The 24892-nt window shown below is 40.7% G+C and overlaps 1 protein-coding gene across 3 annotated transcripts; it reads right to left on the bottom strand.

Moving 5' to 3' along the window:
- Positions 1 to 961: 961 nt before the first annotated feature.
- Positions 962 to 20975, bottom strand: LOC143464710 (MOB kinase activator 2-like). 3 transcript variants are annotated; one of them, XM_076962846.1, is made up of 6 exons: positions 20807 to 20975; positions 20290 to 20346; positions 6562 to 6716; positions 2939 to 3035; positions 2579 to 2703; positions 962 to 2497 (listed from the first exon to the last, which is right to left on the bottom strand). In XM_076962846.1, the coding sequence occupies exons 2-6, from the start codon at positions 20304 to 20306 to the stop codon at positions 2061 to 2063; spliced, it is 831 nt and encodes a 276-aa protein (XP_076818961.1). In that variant the 5' UTR covers positions 20307 to 20346; positions 20807 to 20975; the 3' UTR covers positions 962 to 2060. The 3 variants fall into 3 exon arrangements, with proteins under 3 accessions (XP_076818961.1, XP_076818882.1, XP_076818795.1); XM_076962767.1 differs by lacking the exons at positions 20290 to 20346; positions 20807 to 20975 and adding exons at positions 8467 to 10178; positions 10497 to 10843; XM_076962680.1 differs by lacking the exons at positions 20290 to 20346; positions 20807 to 20975 and adding an exon at positions 10911 to 13194.
- Between the last annotated feature and the right edge of the window lie 3917 nt (positions 20976 to 24892).

Genomic DNA, 24892 nt, shown 5'->3' with positions numbered 1-24892 from the left:
TGAATTTAAATTAGGACGCTCTCGACGTATCCGATGATGAAGTCAACACAATCGGTTGTTGTTGAACGTCAATTTTTTCCTGGAAAGCCAGCTAGCATTTTATTCCAATAAATAGAGCTTGTGCTTGTCTTTCGAAATTAGTTAACCATCGAATAGCTTTCGTACCAACTATTTAAAACAATTCTCACAATGCTAAATTTTTAACCCAAGTAGAACAGAATTTAATCATTTACAGCTTTTCAGCATTGTCAGCGTCAGGTGAAACTTTTCCAGAGCGATAAAAGTTAGAATAAAATAAATAAAAAATTAACATTATTGTATAGGTTATTACCTACCTTACTTTCTGTTTCATATTTTACTATATACTGGGTAAAAACGGTTCAGCGACCATCAATTTTTTTATAAGAGTTACAATGTAATGCACAATAAAAATGAACGTCGATTGTTACAGTTCAAGGCTACTTGCTTTTTGTATGCCAAACTTTTAGCCGTCCACTATAGTCTGAACGCGTCTCCGCAAGTTTTTTTGAAAATCAGCGACAGCATCTTCACAGACGAATTGGAAGACAACTGGCCGGACTTTGATGATTAGCACCGGCAGTGGGCGCAAGGTTCCGAGGATTGATGTGTCCGACCTCAAATTAGCTTTTCATCATACTTCTGCTGCGCTTTTTTCTCCGCTGGAGTAAGCGGGGGCGGTTTTGTCGCTCGTAGTGCGACCCTGGTAACTTGTCATCACAAGAATTTTAATTGTTGGATCAAGACTGGACTATCTTAGAAATTTGACTAAAATTACTGGTTCACAGATTTTTGAGCAATGTTCTGGAAGGAGCAACAAATGCTCAAGAAAGCGACCCCTTGTGGTATACTTAATCACAGCGCACATTGAGCGCAAGATTTCACTGGACAAATTGATCAACCAGGTAATTTCTTGTCAATTTCAAGTAACCGACACACTTGATTAAATTCAGTGTTGTATTAATTTAGCGCAGGGATTAATACAAGTGGCGGGAGAGAGTGACAATAACAACAAGTAGTAGAACAAGTGATAAAAGGTCGAGCAAGTGCAGGAAAGGACGGGGCGCAATTGGGGCGAGAAATGTGCATGCTAGCAAGCGCTGAAACACTTCATTCTTTAATAAGCTACGAAATACGTACACTCTTGTAATCAGGAACTGCAAAGCCAAAAGGCGCCCGACAAGTATGAAGGATTACTTTGGCACCGCGCTTGGTTCAAGCGAAACCGATAAAATATTATTCAGCGCCAGCACTTCTGAGTTGACCAAAAATAAAAAAAGCATAAAAACGGTTCGCGAGTTCTTAGTTTTTTTCTAGTAAACAGCGGGTAAATGCAACGGCGCACGTAAAGTTACAGCAGTGTGTCACTAAAAACGTAATGCAAGACAGCAACGTAATCATGTTAGGTCTCTTTTAACAAAAGACAGTACTTAAATAGGGTTTAAATACAAAAGTTTATATTGGCGGCAATTTATGGTCGTTCATCGAACTTCAGCGCACTCATCCAATCACTTATTGTGTACCGGATCCAATCTACTGATTGCATAGCTCCGAAGCCATCTCTAGCTATACACAACCCATACAAGCGTGATTGTAACGTCGTAAAGGAATCAACAAAAGCTATTGAAACATCACAATCGGGCGTGCTCTGCTCATATTCGCTAACAATGGTCGACAGGTCTCAATTCTGCTTAAATACAATCGAAAGTCTTAAAACAAAGGAGGCACAAAAACTGGATCGTGCTTCATATTCGATCTTCCACGTCTGTCATGGCGGTTCGGGGTCAAGACGCGGGTCGCACAACAACAGCAGAGAAGCCAGTAATTGTGTGGGTGTGTATAGCAGCCTGGTCTAGACAAGGTTAAATCTTTCTAAGAAAAGTATCAACAGCACCGTAGAGCGGTTGAAAGAATAGCGTCAGTTACCGACACCTGGCGCTGTTTCGTATCTTCGTGTGTGATGTCAACCAGTTCTGCGCGATCCTGCGCGCCAGGTGGCGGCAAAATTTATAACTGCCTTATTTGCGTGGCGTTTAGCCACCTCACGTTGACGTCCAACCTTGAAAAAGACTGACGGAGGTGGCGCCATTGCCACGAGTTGAATGCATCAATTGCTGTTGCACTTGGAAATGTGACGTGGCCGTTTGTGGAACGCTTGGAGAGGCGGACCTCGTTGACGAAGCCATGAGGTTGTGTGGCGTCGGCGCCGTCTCTGCGCCAGTTGCCGTGGAGCAGGGCGTGCCGCTGTACATTCCAAGCATGTCGACAAGATCGTCCAAACTGAATGTCTCCCGCCGATCTAGGAGGCTGAATTCCCGGACGAAATAGGTAAAATGCCGGAAGACCATGTTAAGATAGCGGTGGAGATCGAGCTGTCGGATCCTGGCGAAGTGGGCGTAGTACATGTGGGATATGACGTGGAATAAAAAACGAAGCATTTTCTTTATCTCGGTGTGAAAATTATCGGAAAAAGTTTGGGCTGTGAAGTAAAAAAACAACAAAAATTTAACTTCAAACCGTCACAAACGCAATATTTTGTTGTCCTGGCTACAAGACTTACCATATTTAGTGGGGAATAGTTCTTGATTGGTGACGCACTTCTGGCAATACGTCATCACGTAATCGATGTATTGGGGGGCGGTGCACTTTAACTTTTTGCCCCTCTCCTCCACCCAAGTGTACTGCCTGCGTAAATGAGAATAAAGCAGCTTTAACGCGAGGAGCTACTAACCTAGGATTCCAGGTTGTGTGTTTCTTACAAAATTAAACAAAATTAACAAATATTGCAGCGAATTCACAGAATAAACACGACCAAATTCTAGCTGTTGATAAACGCATCACCACACACAACTACATCATTGCTGAAGTGCATGAAAACAGTCGCAGTTATAAGAAGTGTACGCTTGGTTGGTCGACTTACATTTGGCATGGACCTTGCATGATAGGACAGGACTCGGCGGTGCAAAACTCAGAGACGGTTCCATATAAAAGGTTCGCATTGTGGAAGAGAGATATCGCTGAAAATAAACACATGCTTACAATGTGGAAGCCATTCTATGCAAAACTACACAGATTATAGAGCAGTGCGAGTGCGCCGAAACCTCGCTCGTGTAGCTTAACTAGTAAGGCGATCCACACTAGTACTTATGGGAATTTCAGCGTACATGGCAAACATGGCTTGAATGTAAACCGCGTATGGAAGAATGTCGATTTTATAGATTGAGTTTTTATGGCATTTCTGACATTTTTCTTCTGCTTAAGGCGTCTTTCAGCAACAAATTCGCTCAAAACATTCTCCTAAAGGTTGAAAGCACCGAGTTATATGAGCTTGTTACTCCACCGGGAACTTCTATGCTAAAACATTAACTCTTTTGCTTGTATTGATTTTTGTAAAACTTGTGGCAAAGCATTAAAAAACTAACATAGGCAAAAACCAATTTGCGGCTTGGACGAGTGACGTCAAGGCCAAACGATGGCGCCCTACCCACCAAGAACCTTACTCCCAGTTAGCAGCAATGACGTCACGGATCTTGAACCTTCCCGGCAATTAAACTTGAAATTCTGGCGGACCTTAAATGCCGACACGTTTCCAGGCCAAGGATCGAACGAATTTGTAACGAAAGCCGCAGACATTTCGGCGAACCTGTCGGCCGTAAAAGCAAATATGTGGACACAAAAATTTAATAAACCCGAAACACTTTCTCAATCGACAACTTGCCTGAATCAACACTTTTGGAAACGATTTCGATCTTAATTATTGTGAAATCTGTCGCAATAATGCTCTGAGAAAATTAACTTGCCAGGCTTTCAACTCATGTATTTTAATGGCAGATCTATGACGTCACAAATCGATATCGATTGAAAGCGAAATCGATTTTAGAATCGCGGTGAAACATTTGCAAAGATTTGAACCTGGAATTAGAAGGTCGGTCAGTTGCGACCGAACCAGCATTCACATTCGCCGGGCAACAGAGACTACAGCGTTTAACCGATCGACCTTGAACCGACAACGCACGCGAAATAAATTGCAATATTGGTCACGCTGGTCACTTGAGGCGCACGACATACCGGTCACGATTACCCAGTCTAGGTGATAGAAAAAGTTTCATTTACTTCGCCGACGGATTGATGACGTAATCGCAAAACGTGGGAAAGAAAGTTCCTTCACTAACGGAACCTTTGATAGAAATTGTCGAAGTAATTAACGTCTGTGTAAAACTTTTTCATTTAAGCTTTTCTTTCAAAGCGCGACGGAACAAGATCGTTCACAAAAGAAAGCTCAGACGGGGGACGGTCATTCGATCGCGTTGCTGTCCTCATACAAGTGCTGTGACGTAACAATAGATCATAACAAAAAGATAACAAACGCCATATAAGGCGAAGTTATTCAACGGCCATGGAAGTCCCGAATGATGAAGTGTGATGATCCGGATCAGACAACATTTTGACAGCAATCAACAAAGCTTACAAGATACACATCGAGACTGTGTCAGGCGCATAACTTCTCTACATTTATACCGACCTTATAGCAACAGTGGTCGCACTCAATTATGTTTAACTTATGACGTGGAATTATGTTGATCTCACCAAGCGGCTTATTCATAAGTTCAATTTATTTTCAATGCGCGCACAGTCGTTGTGATTAATAACAAGGTTTATTATTTTGGTAACTCCTACCATCCTTCTATCATCACACGGTTATGACGTAATAATCATAAACGTCACACTGGAAGATTTCCCACCAACCGAAGGTGGAAACCACCGTCTACGTTATGCAGTGAAGCATTTGTGGCACCAAGGTCGTCCTATTTGTGAACCAGCAATGCTGTCTCAATGCCGTCACAATGTAATAAATTAAATAATTGAAGTTCCCCCAGGAATGAAATCATTGGATAAAACAGACATTTAATAAAAGTGTTTCCCCACGAGAAAACAAGAATCCTTCAATCTTAATTTGCACGAAATTGAACAATGCAGCATTGAATGAAAGCAAGGGGCTTTGGATAAACACTTATCAAGCATGACTGCTTGTGTTATACACAAATACAAATCACCGCTGGGAATCCAGCACACACAACAATAATACGTGCTGTGATGTCATAAAAGAAATTTGGACGCGAAAGGTGACAGAAATAGAATTATCATAAATTCCTTGATGGTCGAAGAATGCTGGTAATTTTATGAAGCAGAAAAACTTTTGATAACAATCTTCTGATCGCGCACCTTAGCAACGTCACAATGGAACTCATCGTCTGTGGTTGTCATAAATCCCATTGTGAAGTCATAAATCAGTTTGACCGAGTCGAAAGCGAAGTAAGCTTAATTAAACACGAGAAAAGGAAACGATGTGGAAAGTAGAAATTATCAGCTTAAACCCCGAAAATGGAACGGAAAGATAAAAAAAGCAAATTTGCGAAAAAAGCGTATTAAGACTATCGCGAAAACACCTTTTGTGACGTGGTTAAGGCATTGTGACGAATCAATGGGCGATTTTACAAACAAGAATCGAAGTGGATCATGGAAATAACGCCAACCTAAAGAGGCTGCGGCTTCCCGGTCACTTCACTTGTTTGTGGACGGCGCATGACACGTCACTTACCCAAAGGATTATCTAAATATACTCGGTGGGAGGAAAACATTCGAAAATTGACCATAAAACGCGCGGTTGGCAAACAAAATAAATTGCGCGCGTAACCTGGTTATCAAAAGAAAGGTTTTTATTTGTTCTGAGGGCGTGGCACCGCGAAAATCGCTTTTAAAAATTACAAGACTCTTTCCTCATTTGCATAAGAAAAGCAAGAACTCGCGCGCGCACTATCACGTGACAACAAACCAGAATATCGCCACCGGAGAACAATCGAAAACAAACCAGCCAGTTTATGGCGTGATGCGGTTATTTTCGACCACTTTGTCACATTTTAAAAGTCAAGGCGATTTAGAGCACGCTGCACGCACGGCGGCACCAGTAGTGGTAACGCGAAGTCATGGAGTTGCATGCGAAGGCCTAACGCAGAAAGACTGCGGCATGGGACGGTAAAGATAAACAAGTCCAATGGTACAGAACTTCAGCTTACAATATCTACTGCAGTGAATACACGAAGCTGATTGTGCCTTACACTTCAACACCGACAATAGTTTTACGCCTTTTGTCGCGTTCAATTTGCGAGCGGACAACGCGTCATTAAATAACATGTTATCTACAAATAGTGGTGAATCGTTCCAGTCGCCTCCTGCCAACAAGAGCTTGGACGTTTTACAAGCAATAAAGTTTACTGATCCAGGTTTAAGAAATAACTGGTTTGCAAAAGTCTATTTAATGTGGTAACGGGACGCGATATGATGACCATGGGAATAACTACGTCGTAAATTTCGTGATAATTGAAGAAAATTGGCCGGTTTGAACATTAAGGGGAGCAGAGGACATTGTGAGCTCACAAACGAAATACACGTATATCCGGCCATGTTGATTATAATCTAATTTTCACTTCAACTAGTCAGGGGAATTCCAAAGATTTTACTATGCTATGGATAAGTAGAGCTTACTGTGTGTGGCGACCCATTCTTTTGTGTCAACGTCGGCCGGCTTGTGTATAATCTTGGACAGGTCGATTGCAACGCTGGGCTGTTGGCAAACTTCAGCTTCTAGGTAGGGTTTCTTCTCTTCAATCACTGGTTTCTTGTCGTTCTTCTTCCCTTTCCTGCAAAACAACATAGATGTTAACCACGGCCTCGTGTAATAGGAAGTCAGCCTCGATATGTTCGCTGGCCGCATCACAGACGCCACAAAACATGACGACTGGCACCACTAAACATTTGCGACATGGTTCGAAGTGAACGAAATTTCACGCAACCCGATACAGAGCGCACTCAATTTACAGGATATTGTATGCAAATTAGGTGCCGCTCTTCCGCAAGGTCGCGCCCGAATCTATTTGTACGTGACGTCATCGTAGTTGAAATGTTTTTGAACGTGACATAGTGAGGACGTCACCAACATAGAATTTCTCTCTATTCGATAATAATGAAAGATGTTGACGAAAAGAGCATCGCCGACCGCATATATCAGGCAGCTGCATGGGCCGGTTGCTGGGATACGTCAAAAGTTAATCAGGCGCTGTATCACTGCAACGGCAAACAGAGCATAGCTGCACTCTTATTACTCCCCCATCGCCATTGTTGAACGAACAAACAACAATGAGGCGACGTAAATCACACGAACGACTGCGATGTAGTCGGTGTTGCTGCTGAGGCGACAGTAACCTTGGACCGAAAGTTGATGCAAGTCGTCCCGGTAAATCAGGTAAATTTCCCCCTGGCCGCCATATTTCACGGAGCAAGAAGGCCGCTAAAGCGACATATGGCGACGAGTGTCAATGTTAACGCGTTGCTACGGATTTGGCGTTAAATCACAAATTGAATCAAGTCAACCAACTATAAAATGATTTCGGTTTGTGCGAGCAAACAGCAAATATCGACTAAAATATTTTAACCTTTCTACAAGAGCCACACAAGACCAGTGGTTCGAGCCAGCCTTCGTATAACCTAAGGCTGGAAATATGTTTACTGGCTCTTGCTTTACTTGAAACAACAAAGGCGTAATTCACATGACGCTAATGTCATGAAGTTTTATGCTTGTTTGGATGAGTGAGCATTATGCAAGCTAGTCAGCAGGCGGTTGAGTCAGTATCACGTCATTATTTGCATTATTACGTCATTTAACAAATAGGAAGCGGTGTCGAGGAACAAGAAAAACGGAAGAGTTGAGACAAATAATTTCTCAGTTTCTTCATATTTTGCTCAAATTTCGCAAAATAAATGCTACGTCGTACTTTTTGGCTATTGTGACGACATAGTAGCCGGTTATTGAAGAAAATATCGATTAGTTGCGCAACAACGATTGAAAAGAAATTCCAAGTAAAAAGGAAAATAACTCATCTTTTTTCGACCAAGCAACTGCACGTTCGACCGAAACTATTCCGAGCGAGCTTCCACAGGTCACTGAACTTGACCGCAACCATGATTCTTAACTCACTCTTACGAAGGTTAAGTCAGTATTTGAGCGCAATGACATACTCGCGGGAACATTGCAATTTCTGGCTGCAACTAACATCAACAAATTTCAAAAAAAAGCACAGGATTGTGCGGTGAAAATACATCTGAGGCTGCTGGATTAAATCATTTCAAAACGCCCGAAGCTTCGACAGCTAGCCACCGTTTTATTGCAGCGAAATATACAAGGCGACCATGTAAAAGGCCCTGATTAACTTCTAAACTAGCGTTCATAGAACGACGATAAGTAATCGTTGAAAACCCCTGGTGGCGTAACTCGTGCAATAAATTTTACAACTTTGTTATTGCCAGAAACACAGCCCAATTGGGAAGCACTGAAATGTCAAAAAATGTCGCAATAAACGTCCAGACACACTGCAAACTTATCAGAGAAATCACCTTATGATGTAGCTGATCATATCTGTTCGGTTCTATTTCTTCTACAGATTACACATAATCTACTTCCCGCCGACAAATGCTGAACTTGAGCAGAGTCTGCCTGGGATACAAGTCGATCCAGCCCAGTGCACTCGCCAAACAGCGCAGTAAAGCTTTTTTCCCGGCTACACTCGCAGCATCTACCACACAGTCCTACCCGTTCAGTAATGCGAAGCTGGTGTGCATGGATTTAGTTCGCATCTAGAACGGAACTAATCTATCGCAGTACAACATATAGTGCGTGGATTAGGTGGTGACGTAATGAGAGGAAGCGGTCTATAAGCGCCCGCCGTGCAAACGCAATAACCGGACGTGATGGTGACGTCACACAACGATGGAAAAATAGATGGTAATGATTGCGGAATTTGCATCAGCATCACCGTATCATGAAAGGTGTAGATGGAGCAACACGCGGACACATGACTTACTGGTACAAAGGCTAACCAAAGCATTTCCGGTCTAATCCAACGTTGAACCGGCCACACCAGTGCACTTATTTTAGACGAATGAGTGTTGATTGACAACAATCTGCAGAGTCAAAAACACTCAAACGCGAAATGACGTAATAAGCTTTAAAAGGCGGCAACAACAGAAGAAAACGATCTTCGGTTCTCAATTAAGCAGCACAGACGGTAAAGCTGCAATATTTCACACGCGAGTTTAGACTTGGTTCAAAGAACACGCGGCGCCCAGGTATTTGACCCCTGTTAGCTAGCAGCAAATAAACCAGGTATGGCGTACTCAAATTTGACAGCTTGTGCCGCTAATGAATTGCAACAGAGACTCACGGGAACACACTGCGAGCTTTCCGCAACCATACAAGTACATTTATGTTGAAAGCAGATCTGTATCTAGACCTCAGTGACACAGAAACCACGGGTTAACGGGACAACATATGGCTTTTGCCAGATTGCGACGTTCCGGTCCCAAACATTGAGTCTATTATTCAGCCCATTGTAAGCCATCTGATCACAATCGCGTGATGTGACATCATCGCACGAATGCAGGGCTCGAAACAGAAACTTTCATAGATTGAACAGGGTTAAAGATGAAACGGCGCAAAACAATTTTCAAGGATTTCAAAACAACATTTTGCAAAAAATGGTGGGAATGATTCCACAAATAATAAGTATCGAAGTTCAAAACGTGATTAAAGCGAGATAAAATGATCCAAGGATTGCTACAAAACACGGGGTAGACAAGTGCAATTAACGTCATTATCCGAAACACTAACGACCCAATTACTAAGCGTTTCTGAAAGTGAGTCCTAATAACCAGATGCGCAGTAGAACTGGGCCTCCAGACGTGGTTATTATGGTGAGCGTGCGCATACAAGATAACATTGCTTCCCTAGCAACTACACAATTAATTATGGCGACTACTAGAAAGAGCATCTCGGTGTGTGAAGCATATACACTGTAGTTCATTACTTCCACGTAAAAACTACTTGAGTTAACTACGTGCTGCAAGAACATTGTAACTATAGAGGATTTTGCGGAATTTTAAGAAATGAAATTCAATCCAATTAGGCGGTCGGCATTACATCATGAAATCAATCGCTGAAATGCTACAACCGTGATGAGATAATTCCATAAATAGCATCACAGAGAAAGAATTCTTACATCACAATCAATAGGCATATATCATCGTAGCAGCTATTATCACGTTACAAACTTCTTAGAGCAGTGATTCCCAACCGCGGCTCCAAGCTAGCCTTCTTGCGGTTCTCATTGGCCCCTGAAGATCCCACAAAAAATATAAAAAATCTATTTATAATAATTAGGGCGATTATTTTTTGACTTGTCAGTTGGAATTGGAGTCAAGTTGGACATTAAATAGATTTGTGTTATTTTTCTTGTTAGCGTTGCTATTCGTTGGTACATGCTTTCATGCTTTAAAATTTTCGTTATAATTACTTTGTTTTCATGCGGCTCCATACGTACTGTGAAGTTTGAAATTCGGCCCCGACAACAAAAAAGGTTGGGAACCACTGTCCTAGAGTGACGTCACCAATTTGTAGAGATGTACAAAAGATACGAAGGTGGGACCACATTAAAGAAACCCTTGTTTTGTTTAGCCAACGAACGACATTTGCGGGATATATGACCACCTTTGTTAACAGACAGTGAGCGAGCTATCACCATTGAACGTAAAACGTTAGCGAGCCATTAGTAGCGCGTTGAGTGGAAATGAAGCTATGGGATGAATGAAGGCGTGCTTTCCATTCAATGTATCCATCGATACAGATCACCAAACAACAAAAACAACTGTGACTGCTCATTTAAACTGAATCGCGTGAAAAGATCGGTTGGCGGCACGTCATCGTGTCGTACGAAACTACGCCAATTTACGTTAACAATATATCGAACACCGACATTTAATTTTATAATTTAACTAAATTTTACTTCTTTGATTTTCCGAATTTATGCTCGGATGAACTTGTACTTGGATTTCTTCTCGACCTGTCATAATCCTTTTGTGGAGAGAGAATCTGCAGCAATTGATCCAGCATTGTCATTTTTGTCCCCGCAAAATCAGGGTTTTGATTAACAGAATTTTGTCTTAGACTTTCTTGAAGTAGACAAAAATATTTAGATTAGAAACTCGCCACACAAGGCTTTGTTGAAACAACTGACATTAAAACAAAGCTGTAACAAACGCATTAGAAGCCATTTTCACTTAAACATACTTTCCTTTTACTGACTTCGACACAGTGACCTGACATCTACAACCTGACACATAGAACCTACAGGACGCAAAATGAAGGAATTCTCTCGAATCGAGTTCTTCCCATCTGCTCTTCAGCGAGAGAAGGAAATCTTGAAGCACGGTGGTTCACTTTTACTCGTTTTAAGATTGATTTACACCGACGCAGTTTAAATACCACTGTGGACGGAGCGGTTGCGTTGTCGGGCGCTTCATAAACGGATTTCACTCATCTTAAGATTTTTATGACAAATGGCGAAATAATCGCTCGAGATAGAATGGCGCAAGTCGCCAGCGCAGTGCTTGTTAAATCGATCCGTCTCTGCTAATTTTGTTGCAAGAAATCGATTTCTACTGACGTCACTCTGTTACATCCACCCTGTTTGCTCACGTGCTGCGAAACCTTTCAAGTTCTTCTCTTTAGAACGCGTTCATGACGTCACAGAAGGCGTTCTAATGCGTCATAATGCATCAAATGAATCTGTAGTGATGTATCTGCGGCAGGGTGTTAAATTTCTTAAACATAATTCACCCAAAGTGGCAACGACACGAAATACGAAACCTGCTGCCGATTTCACGACTTCCTTCTAATTAGGACGAGACAGGTCCTCTTTAATCGTCACCAAGGTTCGACAATACGGGCTAGTGACGTGGACACAAACACAAAACTGGAGACGTGAGTCAGACAACGGCAAGTTGGTTAGGACGGTTACACGGTACCTATGTTGCGGCGTACCTCGAAAACCTGATAACAACACACACGAGTTGGACAACTGTGCTAGGGAGTTGATCAAAAAGATTTAATGCAGCCAACCATACTCTGCCAATCATCCCATGTCAACCAACCTAGCAACAGATTGCTTGCCTTATTTGCCTTGTTGGCTGCAAACTATAGAGAAGTTTGACAAAGCGGGACATGAACCAACCCAGTCAATCGGCGCAAGGGATCGAGAAAAATAATGAGATAAACAGAGTTAGATAAAAACTACAACGCCGCTTATAACTCCACGCTCGCGGGAAAGCAACTGTGAGAAGGGTTACAGCAGCCCTAGGATTAACAGGTAATAACTGACATCCTGTCAATTAAGGTTACAGCTGTTCCTCTGCAACGAACAAACCACACAGCCATTCAACTTGTTAGGGCAATCAACATTGAAAGCAGTTTGCTGCTTGCTCGCCTCCGGCTACTTCTATTTATACAGTATTGTACCAGTTAAAATAATCTAATCGTTGTAGCTCGGTAAACTACTCGCTGAATTCAACTTATTCAATTGAACGGAAGTGTTAGAACAGAAAAGACATTTTATGAATTGACAAATGTTGGGTCAGAGGCTTAGAATGGATCAGTTTATCGAACTACGTAGTGTTCAGGGTTTTAAGCGGAAGGTCAGTTCAACTAATACACTTTCACAGTAACAACCTGAAACACTTTCCCCACGCAAACACATCTCGACCACACTGTTCATAAGCGCACTTGTCACTTGTAACACACGCAGCTGCTGAATAGAGAAGAACGAAACACGACTAACTTGATGCGCGTGTCCAGTTCTTCTAAGTTGGGACAGAAACGTGTGACCAGCGTCCAAGAATTAATCGCTTCGATTGCAACGAAGTAATGGGCGGTTTAAGTGATAACAACCATCTATTGTTTGTTACAAGTTGTGGTGATTACTTACGCGTACTAATTATAGGTTAGGTAAAAATGGCCGCAATCACAGCATCCTACTAAGTTAAGCATTTCCTATCTAACCAACAGCTAACCCTTTCCTGCACCTACTTGCTCGGTAAACACTAAATAGCGGGGAAAAAGGGAAGAAACCTCGGTATTCTGCTGTTTTTGGTCTCCGGAATTTTCCCAAAATAGCCTCGAAATCCCTGGTAGTTTTACCGCGTGACTGCACGCCATAGCGCTGCACGGTCTTATGATGGAGGTTCAAAGTAAACAAAATCAACTCAAATAAGCTTTCGACGTAGGCTTAATACCCAACAACGGGCTTGTCGGTGAATGATTAATCCAATATACGCCCCTGTTCTCAATTGCATTAGCAGGCTCACCCCGACTAGGCAGCGGTGGACAGTGAAGCTAAACTGGTTCTAAAATGTCCTTTTAACCACGGAAGTCTATCAACCGTCGTATGGCATCCATCAATCCTTCAGCATACCAGCAATGGCAAGCACAGCATACGAGAGTGCGCGGGGCTTAGTACAGCGGCCAGACATAATCCACAGCATGACTTTGACCGCCAACCTGAATCATTCCCTCCCTTCATCGACGAACTCGCACGAGGTCCAACCGCTCAATGCTTTTCTCTGTCTACGATGGGTTGGAAGTTTCCTAGTTTCGGGTTTCCTTTAACGCTCAACACTTCCGTGGCTGTCGTAACCGAGTCAGCGTTTCGTTCAACCTAAATAAATTAAAGATGGACGCGGGCTGGTAAACACGCGCGAATTACAGAAAACGTCATCCAACCCGCTGCTATGACGTAATCGGGCTAGGTTAGCTTAACTGCTTCATAAACAATTATGAAGATATTAATAGTAATACGGGCGCGGATGAGGACGAATAAGGCCTCGCAGTAGCAGCATCTTATGAGAAAACTCTCTGCACAACATCGAAGCGAAACCACAATTTGAGCATTATACTGGGTTAATCGATGACGCTACAAGGCGCGTCCTAACTACTCCAAAACACCATTTAAGCCCAATACAGGTTATGAGATATAACACAACACCACCTCAACTAACCTGACCTGTGGCGCAGTTTGAAATAAATACATCGGCGCAAACCACGCTTTCTGACCTAACCGCGCCGTCTAACATTCTATCAGCACTTTCTTTGTCCACTTGCTGACGAGCATGTCTGTAAAGTTGGAGAAATCTGTCGCTCACAAGAACGCGTGTCGCAGATGGCTGCACTCGCCAAATAAGCACCCGCGCGATGTTTTCGCGATGGATAGACAAGAAGACAAAGCTCACTTGTCACACTAGATCGGTGCGAGTTCAAGTTCACATCGGCAAGTTGCAGGTGCGGACGCGGGGGTTTCCGTATTAACAGCACGACTTCAACATTGGGCGTTGAATTTAATTTCGTTCAAAATTCTTCAAAAAAGTAACAACCGTGATGATACATACGATCATGGGTTTGTCGTCTTTTCTGGGTCGGTCTCGCACGAGTGAGAAGCGAATCTTGCACAAATAATAACCGGAGTGGCGAAATGGGCGCCACGGGACATGAAACGCGGAAAACAGGTTGTCTTGGTGGTGAAACCAACCGTGCTTATTTCCTCCCAACATAAACATAACTTACATCTGTGTACATTAGGCTACACGCGCTGATGATTTCCTAATGCAAGGTTACACACGAGCATGTTGCGATGAACTAGGATCGTGCACTTTGCAAACAGCGCTGTTTACATCTTAGACAAAGCTGTAGTGCTCTTAACCATCTATATACAGCGACTAATATTCGAAGATTTAGCGAATCCTTGGAGCATCCAAGTGCGAAGGCGACCACATGTGCTTAGTGGGTTCCACTGTAAGTTCGACTAAGTCAGAACCACTTACTACTGCTATATTAGTTACTTGAGTATGATATTTTACTGACTACCATCGGCTACGTCATCGGTAGCGGTTGTTTATTAATTCACGATTCAGCGTTTTTAAGTGACGTCATAATTCTTTTCTCCTTACTTTTTCTGTCACCGCCTTTGACTCACAACATTTGTTTTACATTCAATTTTTTTCATCAACTGTTCGCTCATAGCCACTTCAACCCACGTGACAATGACCATGGAGAGAGGGCAGACAAACAAACTTGCGAATTGATCCAATAACAGCTGATGACGAGCTACCGTGCCAAGCAAGGGATGCGCAGCCTGTTTATTAAACCAGGCGCCGAATATCGAAGTTGAAAAACACTTCAAAAGTTAACAACGCGATACAAGACAACCCACGCCATATTCAAGTCTCATTCATTCGGAAAATGAGATGATTTCCTGCCCCTCATTTTTCAGTTAAGACCAGCGCTGGCTGAGTCACGCTGGGAAAAGGCCGCAAGCCACGCCAAAGTAGAAATTACAGCGTGGTCCATCATTCATTTTCACGCCATAAAAAGTCTGGTGATATTTTAAACAAAAACTCAGCTTCTGTGTCTCACCTCAAATCAATGGACTTGGTCGCCCACTGCGACTATCTACACTCTACAGTCTACAGTGATCCTGCCCACAGCGATTCGTCGCCGTATTTCTACGACCGTTTATGACGACATAATTAATCTGTTAATAACTTCGGCGATAAAAGAGTCGGAGATAAAGATGTCTACGTCGCCGTCGGCACTTTGTAGAAAATCTCGAATGTTATTTGGCGGGTCTGCGTCCAGTGAACGATCGGCGAAATTTCGGATTACGAGCTTTCAACGCAATAATCGCGTATTTTTAACGCAAAGCATGTTGGACGGGTGGTCAAAGTACGTGGTTTAGTATCAATTAGCTACAGTATGAAAGGAGATTGGCAGGAATCGGCTAATGCGACGACAACTCCATTTATTTTTATTGAAACGTGCGGTTGTGATAACAGATGAGGTTCTTTATAATTGTCAACAAATGGGACAATCTGCGATAAATTTGAGCACCTTCCTAAGAGGGCTGCCTACAAAATATTGACAATATTTATCATCAAAGATGTTCGAACCGTACCTGCAAATATTCGTCGCTAAGACTATTATTATGTCATAGTCCAATGGCTGTCGATCCCAACTCACGTCACTATCGGGTTTAAAGGACACAAAGAGGTGAAGTCTCAGAAGGACGGGCGTGGATTCAGAAATAGCGACCGACTGTGAAAATAACAGGTTTCGCAAACACGCCAAGCTTTGAGCGCAAGTTGAGTTCATAAAAAGAACGCAAATTGGTAGAAAGAATCCTCCCAGAATAGAAAATTCCAGAATGCTTTGTACGTAGCGGCAAATTGTCCCTGACCCTAATTTCCGTTTTTTTCTGCAGCGTTGAACACAACAACGTTGTTGAACAAATAAGCAGCAAACGCCAAAGAAGTGGCCTAAAGTGGAAAGAACACAAGTTGAGGGCTGCAATTACTGGAAGATTTCAAAGTTATTTCTACCTAATAGCTGTAAAATTGTTGTGAAGGCAAATTGTTAAGTTGTTAACAGCGTATGCTTATGTGATGCTAAGGGCATTCAAAGTACGCAGATGCGTAACATGTGAGGCGCTTCCAGTGCTGGGTCGGGATTGCCTCTCCGTGTTTTACTGCTTTGCGCCCACGTGCGGTTGAACAAACTGCGTTGAATAGAGCAGAAAAATATTTGCAGAAAATCAATCACTATACTGCAAAGGTGCATTAGGTTAATGGTGCTTGAGCTATGAACATAACTGTGTGCGTTTGAAATATTTTCAGTTAATTTTGTTGGATAGATGCAAATCCATCCTTTAGTACAAAACTGGCCAGGTAGCAAATTGCGAGATCAACACTTGAAGAGGAACTGGTTTCGCATGTGCTCAGTGAAGTTTCACGACACCAGAAAAGCACAAAACAGAAAATATGGTCCAGGCCACTTGATACCGTACCAGAAACCAAAATCTTGTTTAAACTAAAAACACAAATGTAATTACTTGGTGCAATCCGACACCGCGTGTCTCGTTGTGAAACCACGTCACGTGACACGTGGTGGTGAAAGAAGGCGCGGACGGATAAAGCTTCCTATATAAGCGGCTGGAGTTGTCGTGATCAGAAGCTTAAGGTATGCAAAGTAGGCGATATGGACCACGACAGGCAATCCTGAACGATCCCTTACAGGCTTACAGCTAACGAGCGCCCAATAGCCTGAATAGAGGTTATTTTTTATCAAAACACACGCATTTAAATCACAAGTAATCACTAGAAACACTGAACGCGTAGAGATGGCTAGACTAAAGTAGCATAAAGCATAAAATAACCAGGTTCGTACCACAAAGCACATACAATTCACGACCTTGCAAAGTCTAATGAACAATTTAAGAACAGACCGGCAGCAGATGAGCATAAGGTAGCAACGCGCCGCTAGTGGTGGCATGACTGGTTGGATTCATTCCAGATTACGAGTCACACATCACGTCATCACTTTCACGGAAGTCAAAATAACGGCTTTGATGACGTCTTCTTTCTGGTTATGACGTCAGATATTTTAAAAGTTTATCAGCGATTAAACAAAAATCAATCGACCTAGCAAAAAGCAAGACATAATTAGAGTCAAGTCCGAGGCAAAATTTTGAACCACACAAAACACTAATGTTGATTTCCCTTAACTAACCGAGTCTGCTCACAACATCACAATCTACACTGTACAGGAACTTGCTTAATCATTTCTGGAGAAACATGATAAAAAACTGTACGTGGCTAAGAATCTGCGGCTAGTTGGTGGTTTAGTTTCAATTTCTACATTTTTGCAAATATGCGTCATAAATCAATTACAGGTTTACTCCAAGAAACTATCTTCGTTCTGCTGCTAATGTCGCTTAAAATCACCACTGCCTAATTCGATTAAATATAGAATACCTGTGATAGTATGACGCCTTAAGTACAGGATTTGCCTTCGTCAACGACTTTTAACACTGAAAAAATATTAATTTCATGGCGAGTGGAAAGTGGACCAGGGAAGGGGATTTCCGGAAACTAAACAGCAGAAATGTTGAAACGCAGAATCGAGATCGAAGCAGCACGTGATAAGACAAGCTCTTGCCAAGCGTTGTAGTAATATCTTGTTACAACAGGAATAAACTACATGACTTGCATCGTGTCTCAAATTTACTTCAAGACAATTTCACGTGCAAACAACCAAATTAAATAATTTCTTCTACTTCCATGGAACTGACCTAGAAGCTCGTCTGGCGGGTACGGCCTAGTTGACCATACAACATGAAATTCCACTTCAGCAACAAAACTTACTTTTCTGAAGCGTATTCTACACAACATATTTCGAAATGTGCAAAGGTTTACAGAAACCGACACCGAGCGCAAATAGGAAAAACTCAGACCAAGTGGGACCAGACGGGAGGCTTAAACATAACAACCAGGCTGAGAAACCGTTTTCACCGTCGTAAAATCAGCAAAGTCTCCAAACAAAACGCTCTTCTTTAAATAGCAGAAAGCCATTAGGGCAAAACTCAAGTCATCGTTCGTTTACGTTGAGTCAACGACTTGGCAGTGGCGTGATTGCGCCGAAGCAACATTGTAAGTTTAGCGCCTCAAACACGCGATGCACTGCTGTATGTCGACCAGACACGGCTTCAGCGGCAAAGCGCGAGTAACTGCTATACAGGATATTTGCTTTACAAATAGCTCAAAGATTAAATGAATGGACGCAATCGTGATGATCAACCGCGAGGTCGAAAGAAATGCAACTCTGTGATAATCTAAACAGGGATATTGTTACGTCATAACCGAAAATCGTCATCAATCATGTCACATCGTCATCAGCATCGTCTCATTACGCTGACAACGTTTATTTACGTTTAATGTATTGTCACGTCACAAAACAAGAAGTTGTTATACGCACTTGCTTGAATAAACTATTGAATGTGCAATGCGCTCGCATGTGGTAGAAGTAATATGCGCGTATGAGCGTGCGCGAGTAAGTGTTATTTAAAGTGAACAAATTAAGCCGCGCATTTAAAAGGTAAAGCTCATGAACTCTTGAGTCTGAAGGTTAACATTCAAAATTCTCGTGTGCGGGGAATCCCCATATAAAGGTGGTTACGTAATGGTTTGAGCCATATTGCAGGACAGCGCGATCAAAGCAAAGCAAACGCCGCACTCTATTACGCGACTTGAGAGCAAACAGAAACGCTTGTATGGACTATGGAGTACTGCTATTATCCTTAAGCACAAGTATTAAGTTCTGTGCAAATCAAGTTGATACCATTTATGAAAATGGAATATAAGCACATCTATTAATTTTATCAATGCATTAATCTCTGCAGCTTTGCAAGGGTTTTATAGCTTGTTAAGTACCAGTACAGACCATAACATGTAGTACTTTCTGCAAATGTGGAAAAATAAAGGGTGAATGAACAGTTTACAACAAATCCAATCCCTTCATCCAATCCCTTCAAGGACCATACCATGTTACCTTGAAAAGTGATGATACGTTGTAGAGAAACAAACCCATAATTTTGTCCAATTTTGATCCTTGAACCCGTGTATTTCACATGACCACATTATTACCGCATGCTACACAAAGCACCACAGATTTACTGTTACTCTGTGACATGGCAAGCTAGCAGGAAGTATCGCTGGCAAGTTACAAATAGGGGTATATCCATACTCTACCCAGGCTTGTTTCTCTTCCAAATACTTGAATGATGACAAATAAAAAACATGTTGAGTGTTTGAAGAAACTCAGCTGTTACACAGCATCAAAAGTACCTTGTGAAGAAAATCGTTCCACCTCTCTTTATTAGTTCAAATGTACTTTGCAAAACCATTGTTATTTTTCAATGTACATAAATGTTTATATCTGTTATTTGGCAACTGTGTTTATGTGGAACATTGTCCATTGCACCCATCAAGAGCAGGCACTTAAGTAAGAACCAATTACATCTCTTTGTATTAAAAAAACATAAAAATTTTCTAAGCTGAATTGTATTTTGTAGCAAGTGTGAAGTCCTTGCAACCAGCCATAATAATCTTTGCAATCGCAGGTTTGCAAACATTAAACTACAAGGTTATGTAACACCAAGTTAATGCATCTAAACATAGCACAAAAAAACTTCATCAAAATTGATTTTGACATAAATTTACAAAACTTATTAGGATAGACATCTTTATCTATTAAAGATATTTTATTATTGCACAAAAATCAGTTGAAAATAAATTAACAAAAACAGGTCATGATATGTACAGATATGTTATATATAGCCTGGGGATACAAGCTCTTTTGTACAAGGAATAATTTAAAAAATGTCAAATATTGAGGAACTAGTTGGATATTTACGCGATACTGCAAAAACACATTACTATGCATGTACTTGTTAATTAGCAACAACAATAGCAACGGATGAAACAAATCAATCACAGCCAACTCACCCCATCAACCAGTCCATTTTTCATCTGTGCTTATAACACAAAAACAAGGCTGTCTTTCTAAAAACATAAAAACAGCGATAAACTAATATAATATATGTAATGAAAAATAAACATATCTGTTTGCAATAACTTTGTGGTCGTAGCTCATCTCAAAATGCCACAGATCTTCCTGTTATTTAAGATTAATTTGAAATACTCGGCAATGGTATCGGTGAAGAGATCCCTGATTTAACTGGGCCATTACCTTCCATTAAGCTAAGTGCATTTTGATTATAACGGTTAAGAAATATTTCCTGGTGACAGACATATATACACTAATAATTATTCCTCAAAGAATAACGTTTTAATAACAGTTAATTAAAATGCCGCAAATGCTTGGATACGTGCTGATACTTAGTGAGAAGTTGTATTAAAATAGCTCAAAGTAAATAAAATAACCTGCAATTGTAACAAACAGATAACAAGCAAAGCTGTTGGAAACAGAATACATCTCTTCATACTAATTTCGTAAGCTTACCACTGCAGTTAACGTAAAGCAAAGTCTGTCCCAAGGAAGGAGAAAGATCATCAGAGTTGACCCTTTTGTGATGGAACAATCTTGTTTCACTCATCAAACACAGACTGAGCAGTTAAATAAATGTTACATCAATTTTCATCTGAGATGTATATAAACTCTTCTATAAGAATTATGTAAGAAAATGTAAGAGCATTATAACCTTCCTTCCACTGTACTTAATAAATCTCTCACAGTAATAACAATAAATCCCATAAGCCCTCACTTCCATTATGTCAACTTTCATAACAACCCGTTATGCATCATGCAGCGAAATCATTGCAACACGTCATCCAAGCATAAACACGCAAATTATTATATACCCAACACATAACAATGAGACAGTGAGGTCAGAGAAACATTAAGGCAAATGGCAGAAGCAAGTGGTGGTACTTAACATCTGTCTTATCATAAAAGTCAAATTAGGCTGACCTGATTATCAGTTTTATCTCTGAGGTTCAGTTAAGGAACATGCTGCTTATCACTCACTTTAAACCCTAATCACAGAAACAATCCTGCACCCCTGGGTCATTGGCACTCACACTGCGCATCACAATTAGTTTAGAAATTACATCCTGATGAACAAAAAAGTTTTAAGATTAAACCATTAACCCTTGGCTTCCTATAAAAGCAAACAACACCAACTCCAGCAATTAAATAGTGTACAGCAGTATTGATCTGTAACACTAAAACAGCATAATTCTGGCGAAATCACTCACAGGACCTAGCGATCAAAAATTGGAACTATCTTACCAAGCACTTATCAGTCAAACACGCCCAAAAAAACACTTCACCTCAATGTATGGTTAGCTGGTTAAGGAAGTACTAGGAGAGGATTTGCAGCTAAGCCTGATAATCAGAAAAAGTGCACAAGTCAAATTTCTTAAGGATATTAAAATTAGTAACGCTTTTGACTGCAATGAAAGCTGGTTAATTAAATTTTGCACCACTGAAAAAAAAATTACCATACCTAGCAAAATGCTCATAATAGCTTAAAGTAACGAGCTTCTACTGTACCTTTGCGCTCATCACAAATAAGATGCAGAGATATTTGAAACCTCAGCAAAACACTGTGCATCTCAAAATTAAGGGTTAGGTATTCGTACAACAGTTACGAAGTGCAAGGCATTGAGGCCTATTCTAAATGGGACATTAACAAACTTAATCTATGGGCATGAGATAAATTGCACAAACGTTTTTATTATCTTATTTATTCATATTTTGAACCATAGAAGTTTTGTAGAAGCAACTTGCAAACCACTGCATGAAGTGAAAACTAAGAAAAAAATCTCCTTTGATAATATTCATTCCAATCAATCCTGTTTCAATTGCATTACTAATATCAAAATGCCGAACAACTATTAAATGAACAATACATGCCCGTAATCGAAGGAGTTATGATGTACTACAATGGTTCCCGACCTAGGGCCCACGATTTATATTTCAATTCCTCATAAATAGTCTATTAAGTAACAATTTAAAGTTGGGGGTCCGCAAAAAAGAAGTTGTTGCAGCTAGGGTTAGCAAAAGCGGTGAACTAAGGTTTGAAATAAGTTAAAAGGGAATAAGATTGAACTAGGTGTGCATTCTGCTACTTTAATAACGCATCAAACAGCAATAAACTGTGTAAGTTTAATACGTTAGACAAGTCGGTATGCACTATAATAACAATTGGTGAAATATATCTATATACATTTTTATTTGGTATATATTGCCCAAACTTAGAACTGTCCTCCAAGACCACTGGACAGGAGCAGGCGTTGTTAATGCTATGCCTAATGGAATTTAATTATAAAGATATCAAACATGGGCCCAGCGCGTTTATGATTCCATTTTCAAGCCAACAGAAAAAAAATTGGGGTCTCTTTGACCCCAAATGGAAAGTTTGCTTACAGTGCACGAGATAAATGCGCCAATAAATGTAATGCCAAAATCTATAGTCTATCTATCTGTAATTCAAATCCACGCCAACATATACATACAAACTTTCCAGTAGGCTTTTGTACTTTGACTTAAATGGAAAGAGCAGCAGTTTTCGACGAGAAATAGTGTGTGTAAGCACACTATTTTGGCATGCACTGAAACTTCAATTGTTTTGTTATTTATTATAAATTGACGTTACAGCAACCAGTTTTTCTTTGTTTATTTATTAAAAATTGGCGTGAAGATAAAAAATTCAGCGTGCATATTGATGAGCCTAGATATGCACGTGCTACATTTTCTATTATGGTACTTTTGCATTCCCACATAAAGGCCTGAATAAAAAGGAGTTATGAGGTAATAGAGATGTTATCATGTAATAATCTTACAATACTCAATCCCGATTTGGGAGTGCAAAAGTAAAAAAGACTTTAACATTGTAAATATGAGTACATGGAAAATTGTTAGCTATTCTATAGGCCTATACAGTTTAGATGGCAAAATGTTGAAGTTTGGTATCTAAACCTGCAGTTTTATTAGGTGTTGTATCTACACCATATACCAACTGCATCCAGTTGGTTTTCCACCATTAACTGAGAAGGTGGCGAATGTAAAATACTAGTAGCCGCAAAAATGATTTAGCCAAATGAAAGCATCAGCAATTATTGACAAAGAATTGCAAGCTATTATGAAATCCCAGAAACAACACAAATCGTAGGAAAAAAATCATAAAATCTCAGTAGGCTACTTTTAGTTGCAGCATTTCTACTGCGGAGAACTAAGACTTAAATGTTTTGCACGTAATTATATGACAAGATCAAGATGTTGCATTTCATTTGCAGGCCAGTTTAGAAGTTACCAGTATGCCCGATCAAAATAACAAAGTCGGTCACCGCACTTTTGTTTGTTAAAGTATATAACTCTGGCACTAAAGCATCAAGGTGGCACAAAATACCCTAATAAAACGTCATTTTATTTGTAGGCTACATCCTATAGTCCTATACCATACCCCAATGGAACAAGGCCTATGCAGGTTATCAAATCGTCAAATGAAGCTGTCCTTCTTGAAGTGGGCGCTACCGCCACCTGTGGGCGAATAACGTGCCAGGAACTAGGGAGGTGTTCGGGAGAGAAGGTTCGATGAAGAAAAAAGGAACCAAAGCTGATGCAAAAAATAAGAAAGCCAGTAAAAATTAAAACAGAGAAAATTATTAATAAGCTAAGCGAATCTGGGCTGAGTGCTAAAAAAGTCTTACAGAACACCTACTACTGCTTCTACGTGTTTGAGATCACAACTTACAACAAACAAAATACTTGGTATTTAATACAAATACTTCTATACACTCAATGCTGAGTTTTTATTCAAAAACATGACAGACAACCGCTACTGGTCAGTACAGAATACTTTTGAGACACCAGTTTGATTATCGCAATTTTAGATAAACTTTGCATACACGTCTGCGGCAACAAACTGTGATCTACTAGATACTAAGTATTCTGGCTACCCTAGATTGTGGCAATTGGACACAAAAAATATTCATTCCAGTTAAGCGGAACTTTGGCTTAATGCTGAAAGAAACGCGGTGAAGGCATGATAGCGTTACCAGTCACTGAGTGAAAGTTGAGCGGTCGAACAAAAATTTGTTTTACGAGTTGGACTATGAGTTTAGGAATTGTTTTGTTGATATATAATTAGGCAGCTATACGCCTGATACTATAGGCCTACTGTTTTATTTAAAGTATCTTTATTTAACCTTAGCGTTTTTGGATAGCTAATCATATTCACTCAGATTTGCAGAAAACACTGTAGCAAGTATAGCGGAGACTTCAATCTATCAGCATGCAGGTACGCGATTGCAATTTATGTTGGATTTTTCTCACTTGCTCAAGTAATCGGGTCGTTCAAGCTGTTTCAATGACACAACCAGCACCCGTTGTTGCTCAATGTTTGCAATTTACAAGAGTTCATGAAATGAAACCTAAACTTTCCCTACAAAATCAAGATGAGGTTGAACTATGCGCGGAATTTAACTTAGGAAGAATATTGCATAATTCAATGGCAACTTTGTGTTGATTGTTTTGGCAAGTTGCAAGTTATTTTCGCATACTAATGACGAGGTAAGATTTGAA

Source organism: Clavelina lepadiformis, chromosome 1, assembly GCF_947623445.1.
Source record: "Clavelina lepadiformis chromosome 1, kaClaLepa1.1, whole genome shotgun sequence".
NCBI lineage: Eukaryota > Metazoa > Chordata > Ascidiacea > Aplousobranchia > Clavelinidae > Clavelina > Clavelina lepadiformis.
This window is presented reverse-complemented; position numbering and strand designations above follow the sequence as displayed.